Here is a 7133-nt window from a genome sequence, read left to right as displayed (position 1 = left end):
GGTAATATCGCGCGGTTCATGAACCATTCCTGCGATGCAAACTGCAAATTCTACGAAGTACAGAATCGACGCTTCGTCACGGTCGTTGTGGTAGCAATGGAGGACATTGATGCTGGGCGCGAGGTGACCGTTGACTACGGGGATGAACTATGGTTTACATGCCTGTGTGGACCCGATGATTGTCGTGGTGGTTCGGAGGAGGATAACGGCGAGTCACTCGACGATAGCAGTATGAGTTCGGACTAGCTGCATAGGATACATAAGCAACGATGCATAATTTTAATTTTCCGGAGTTCATACATATACAATACTATTTTGCTGATACAATGACAACTGTGAAATATTACATCGTGCAGTTTTGCGACTGAGGGACTTGTTCGAAACAATTGCAGACTATACAGTAATAAAAAACCTAGACAAGTCGTCAAAATAAGCTCGAGCAATTTGCGAAATGTGCTTAATCTTAAAATTTGCGGAGTTGTGGATTGTAACAAAGTGTGTCGAGATCACGTATGTAGCAAAATTGACTTCGTTACTGTTCAACAGCGACTGAGGGACGTTGCTTTGAAACTCTAATTGTCTAATTGCTCGGTGCACGTACGTTTGTTGTGGCCTCTTTGGTGACAATGCGAGCAGCGCTGGGAGGTACCGCTGTCTTCTCAGCCACTGCTTCTGATGCGCCGCGTGCTTGGGCGGCCCGGCTTCTTAATGTATGGAGCTGGTAGCCAACATGGGTCCCTTTCACCTCCGTCTCGATGGGAATAATGACAGCGCGCTCCTTGAATGCATCCTGATACGCCGAAATCTTGTAGCATGACTGGAAGTAATGAAAAACCTCCGCTAACTTGCTAAAACTTTCCAGCGCAGCCATGACGTGTCGGCAAGGCATTCCTATTTGATCCATGTCAGCACATGTGCACGTTCCATCCTGCAGGTTCACACGGCGCCGAATACGTACCGGAGCAGCTGTAGTATGAACGTAGCACAGGTCAGGCGAGGCAGGTTGAACGGAGTATTCTCCGATCTTCGAACTTTGTTTTCGGTACAACTTCTCCGCGGAAGGAGTCTACACAAAACGCTTTCTTACTCCATGAATCTGCGTTTTGGGAACGCTTGAAGCACTCATCGACGAAGCTACCACACAGGCTTGGATAAACGCGTAAGGATGTAGATGACGCATACCTCTGATCAATTGCGAGCCAAACACACTCTCTACGAAGTTGGACGTTCGCCAGCCGTACAATGGGACAACGCCTACGTTTGCGTAGCCGCACCAACGAATCGGAGGAATCTCTGCCAGGTACATTCTTATCTCTGGGCCCAATTCCAGGCCAATCCATGCTAGGCGACTCAAGTAGAGGTCTTCCGTCTCCGCGCTTTGTAAGGCCCAAACCAAGATTTTGTGCCCGTGTGTGAACTTGCGAAAACGAGCGAGAAGATTCCGGATGATATGAAGGGTGCAGTACTTTAGATTGAGTCCCATCTTGAGCGCCACGGATATCAGAGCTCCATTGCGATCACAAAACATAGGCACTCCTGTAAAGTCGTATCCATGCAGTTGCAACATCGAGAAAAACCAGGAATAGTTATCTGCGTCCTCTGCTTCCACTAGACCAAAAGCAAGCGTTAAGTTCCGAAGGTTTCCGTCGCGTCCATCCAGGTGCATTTGCATACCGCCGTATGACGGGCACTTCGAGTGGCTACAATCGACGCCAACAACGGATTGGCGTGCTGCAACAGCATCGGCGAATACCTTCACAATAACAATAGCTCGCTTGAAGTGGCCATCCTGATCTTGTTCGGCAACTGCAACACTTCCGGGATTTAGCGCTGCAAACTGCGACAGATAGTTGGGTATTTTCTCGTACGCTTGAGCAAGATCCGTTGCGCCAAGTTCTTTTACGGCTTCTTTTGCACGAGAAAGCGATCTTCTTTTCTTCTGGAGAGAAATTCCATCTCGCGATTGAATCTGTTGTGTCAACGTTGGTGCTGACACGGTGTGATCAGCTCGAACCGCACTTTCGAAAGTAGGAAGCTCGGCTATCTGGCGACTGGTCGGGTTGGAGCTGGACACACAGCTCACGTGCTCCGTGTTCATTGACGATATGTACCACGGCCCGTACGTCTTGTCAGCCCGTCGCTTCCGATAGACTCGGACAAACAATTCGCAGCCTTCGGAACTACATCCAATAAACCGATGCACCCCGCTGCGTTGCTTGAGCTTGACAGCCTTCCCGTGAGCGAGGGCATGATCTTGGACGGCATGTAGTGCATCCGTACCCGAGTCGAACGTCATACCGACGCTTAAAGTCTCCCCATCACTGGATTCGCCCTCATCGCTAATGTTACTGACGACTTAGAAGCCGTGAATCGAACTCGGCAAGACACACAGAACCCCACAGAACTCCGGGTTTTGCCGGGTTTGGGTCAGAACCCTTCTTCATCTCATCCGAGCCATTCATCTGTCTTTGTATACACGTAGTGGCTTTGGTTTGCTCACTTTCATACACGTTGTGATACGAGTTACCTTTCATACACTTACTGTCGACACCGACAAACCGAACATACACCTACTGACACAGCTTAACCGCTTTTGGCAAAACGTTTCAAATTCATACACCTTTTGACGTTTTCCCGTTCATATTCGCATTCTTCGAACCAATTCAATACCATGTCTATGTATTACCACACCGCGCATAAAAGTAAGCCCCCTCATACTTCGCTCAGAACCCGCGCCTCTACGTGTTGATCTCACTCCCGATCGAACCAGTGCATGCTCGAGTCGCTGTACTTGGATAAGATCGAAGGGTAGCGAACGTAAGCGCATTATAGCTGGCGTGGGTGCAGGAATTCGTGAAAAGCGATATATTCAAATAGTTGCATTGCCTCTCTTGAGCGATTGATTTGCACACGAAAAACCATAGGTTATCCCGAATTACCTAGTCTTTTGCAGGTTGATACAGGTTTCCGCGCTGAATCTGCAACTGCCATCAGCTATCTACCGCGAACACAGAGTGTGCGGGAGTCTGCAAGCGCACAAGATTTGCCACAGCTGTTTGGTGAGTTGTACTGAATTAGTGATATCATTGCGGAAAATTTCTCTCCTCGTAGCTAGCGCAACCCCAGCTATGTCGATCCGTAACATTCTCCATTAAAAAGCAGTACATTAGCGTTTATGCGCAACCTGTGCAGATATTGTAACCTCGCAGTATTTTTTGGTCCCACCTTTGCAAATTCAGCGGGGAAACCTGTAGGTCGATTTGGCATGTCTCGGGTGGATCTATACTTTATCACCAAAGATGTGATATTTGCCAAGGTGCCGACCAACTCCCTAGATGACCTACTACTACCAAACCCTGCATATCAAATACGTATAATGTCTGTACAATCACCACGGATAAACACTCGATCGATAGCCCGCAATATGGTGCCGTCTGTTCAAAATAAAAAAGTGACTGGTTGTCGGTTGATTTTGTTGCTTACAAGTACACGTACCAGTGAGAAATTACCACTACTGTACCGGAGACTCATCTATACTGTAAATGTACTGTGCTGGTCAGACCAGCACCCACAGTGCGTTTAGCCTTGATCGCATGGTCACTACATGTACAGGCCTTGTACGCATCTTCTACCACATTCGTCGACAGCCGATGCCGTTAACATTAAACCTCAGGCACCTCGAATCATTGCGCGCGTCTTGCAAGATTACTGGGAGCGCGCAACGAGCAGCTAACTAGATAAGTCTGGGCAACATTTATCTCCTGGATCCATGGCGCGTTAGATTTCGTTTCTGATCTTAGCTCGACCAAATCAACACATTCCTTCCTCTATGGTATTATCAACAGTACTTCTTTACAAAAAATAAATGTTTAGCACACGCAGTGTCACTGAAATGGATACCAGCCGCGTTTCGCTGCTGGGCCGCGCCTCGCTTCGCCCGGGTTATAATGATAATTTGTCCTGAAAAGTGTAGTAATCGGCTCGCTAGAATGCTCGGCACTGGGCCCGCCTCCGCAAATTCATGTACCGCACGGGTCCCAAAGTCGATCCCAGATGTGCAATAGCCCCTATTTTGTACCAAAACTTGTCCCAGGGAGCCACTTCAGGGTTTCTTTACACACTATGTACAGTACTAATATAAAGCAAAACCGCAAATTGTCTATGTAGAGGTGTAGATGTACATACCTGCTGCAAATTGAATGGCTGCCGAACGAGGTGGGGCATTCCGCGGGCAACTCTTCTTCCAAGTTAAAAGTATCCTGGCGTAGAGATGCGGTCGTTGCCGAGAATATTTCCACGAACAGTCTTGCCAGTCTGAACTATCTTCGATAAATATTTGCATCGGGTAGAAGGTATCGGCGAGTTACAGAATCATCGCGCCTATTGTTTTGGGGTCAAAAGTTACATATATAACGCCATATAACTCATAACGACCACACCCAATTTACGGTACAGCCTTCTGGGGATTGATTACTTAATTCTGATCCAGCTCATGTGCAGTAAACTTCGAGGCGAGCAGATACTGTACAACTTGGTTGCAAGAGATAACACCTCGAGGTACATATGGTATTTTTGAGGTCCAGACAATACATACAATTTTGAGATCGACAGACATACGGCGTACTGTACTACAGTACCGTATGAAAACTGTTGACACGCACGCATCTGCGGGTGCACGGATAGCAGCGTAAACATCGGCGACCTGAGCAGCTCAGGCTGAGCTCTCCAGAAAGCCGAGCGGAGCCAGGTGCGCCACACCTCTGCCTTACCAATCTTGAAGGAAAACCTGTCCGCACCTGATGTTCAGTCACGTCGTGCCCACGCTGCGAACCTGCCTCTCAGGTGGTGCGTACATTTCCGATTTGTCACGGATAGACTCAAGGGTGCGCCTCAAGTACAATATCACCCGATGCGTTCGTTTCATTCTCGACGGCGCATGCACGCTGGAAAAGCAAACCGCAGAGGCATCCTCTTCTTATTTGCTGGGATCGTGGTTTTTTCGTTTTGGATCCAGAGTCGCGGCGCACCAACAACCCCGCTGGTACGAGCGCGAGAGGAATCTATGAGCCCATCACGTCCCCATGTCGCTGGTATCAACGTACAAAACCTACTTTCAACGCCTCACCGACCCCAAGGTACGGCGTCACAGCAACCGGTGGTGCCAGGTATTCCTCAACCCGATACGACTCACGACCCGTATGAGCCAGACGAAGCCGAGACTGAAGCACCGGAAGAACCCCAGTCCAACATGATAAAACAACCGGCACCCAACACACCTGAACAGCAACCCGTTCCAGGCATCGCTCAACCCGATACGCCTAAAGACTCGTATGAGCCAGAAGAAGCAGAGACTGAAGCACCGAAACAGCCCCAGTCCAACACGATTAAGCAACCTGCACCTAACACACCTGAGCCACCGGTGACCAGCGTCCTGCATCCGATCACACCTCCACAAGACCCGCTCAATCCCGATGTGGCTTTCCGCATCCAATCCACCAAAGCGCAGTTCGACGAATACGAAGAATCGTTCCCGCAGCACGGGAAGACCGAGCCTGGACGACACTATCGCATCGAGAACACGCCTTTGCTCTCCAAACTCGGCAACCGAGAAAGCAACTCCGTGCTCATCATCTGCGTCTTCAACGACGCCGAGTCCTGGGGGAAAAATCGCACCGTCAACGACTTCTTCAACCTCGTCGTGTCCTTCAACTACCCGAAGGAGAAGATCTCCATCGCCATGCTCACGTCGTCCTTGAATGAGTTCGGAAAGGTCAGGGCGCTCTTCGCGAACTACATCCAGCACTACCTGCAGCTATCGTTGGTCTTCCGCAACGACTTCGCGCAGCATGGGCTCAGTCGCGACAACCGCCATGACGACGCTCTTCAAGGAGACCGACGACGTATGCTCGCGCGATATCGTAACTATGCGCTTCTTTCAACGATGGAGTCCTGGCATCAGCACGTGGTCTGGCTGGATGCAGACGTTACCGTCGTTCCGTCAGGTCTAGTGCAGAAGATGGTTCAATCCGGCCGAGATATCGTGGAGCCTATTTGTCTCCGGAAAAACGAAGACGGCGAATGGTACGACTACGACGCCAACGCGTGGGTGGGTCAGCGAAAAGTACGCCCGGCTGAGCAAGATGACAGCGACTTCGTTCCTGGTCCCTTGAATGCCAAGCATATGCATAACATGCCGGACAAGGCCAAGGAGCTTGCGCCACTGGATTCGGTTGGAGGGACTATGCTCTACGTGCGCGCTGAAGTCCACCGGCAGGGTGTGGTGTTTCCGATGCACTACGTCATTGGAAGCGAGTGGGGTCGAGAAGGCTACGATGGTATTGAAACGGAAGGATTGTGCTACACGGCGCATTTTCTGGGCTACAAGTGCTGGGGCATGCCAAAGGATGTCATTCAGCATGCAACGTAGGGTGGTTGTGGTTGAGTTTTGTCGTTTTTCCCTCTAATAAAAGACTACTACTGTATAAGTAGGCCCCTTTAGGAGATTTTCCGAAGCACGGTAGGTACCCTTTTACACAAGTTCAAGCTATAATAATAATGTACCGTCTTTGACAACAACTTAAAAGGTACAGAGAGTAATCATAATGTAATCATGTACTATACCATATTATGTATTGATACACGGTACACATAGTATGTGTATACATGTAAAGTCATAGGTGTATACCGACTTCCTTTGTTTGTTACTGACAGCAATGTTGTTCGTACTGGACTGCATAGAAAGTACATTAAAAATGCAATGTTCATGCGGCATATTTGATTCTAATGGCCAGCATGCAATGCGGTGATAGTGTCAGTAATAAATAGAGGAATAGAATGCTGTGATTTGATTGGATCAGAGGAATTGTCAGTCATCAGCAGACGTCAGTAACAAACAAAGGAAGTCGGTAAATCCCTTTGATCATAATCCTCTGGATTTTATCCAGAGTCCTTAGGTGGATGCCACTCAGGTGCCATTATTCTCAAATCGAAATACATATTGAATTTGATTCGTTCGGTTAGGTTCGCTTGACGGGACTGTAATGTTGAATTACCTGAGCTCAAATCAAATTATGCTGGTGTGTTGACCCATCCAGTTTTTATCAAGTAAAAAAAACCTATTATTTCAAATAACT

General features: G+C 48.6%; 1 protein-coding gene across 1 annotated transcript; it reads left to right on the top strand.

Moving 5' to 3' along the window:
- Window positions 1–5248: 5248 nt before the first annotated feature.
- IUM83_19708 (Mannan polymerase complex subunit mnn9) lies at window positions 5249–6427 on the top strand (the record flags this gene model as incomplete). Its single annotated transcript, XM_067944770.1, has 1 exon — window positions 5249–6427. The coding sequence occupies one exon, from the start codon at window positions 5249–5251 to the stop codon at window positions 6425–6427; it is 1179 nt and encodes a 392-aa protein (XP_067786702.1).
- Window positions 6428–7133: the final 706 nt, after the last annotated feature.

This window comes from Phytophthora cinnamomi (assembly GCF_018691715.1).
Source record: "Phytophthora cinnamomi strain GKB4 chromosome Unknown Contig66, whole genome shotgun sequence".
Classification (NCBI taxonomy): Eukaryota; Oomycota; class Peronosporomycetes; order Peronosporales; family Peronosporaceae; genus Phytophthora; species Phytophthora cinnamomi.
This window is presented reverse-complemented; position numbering and strand designations above follow the sequence as displayed.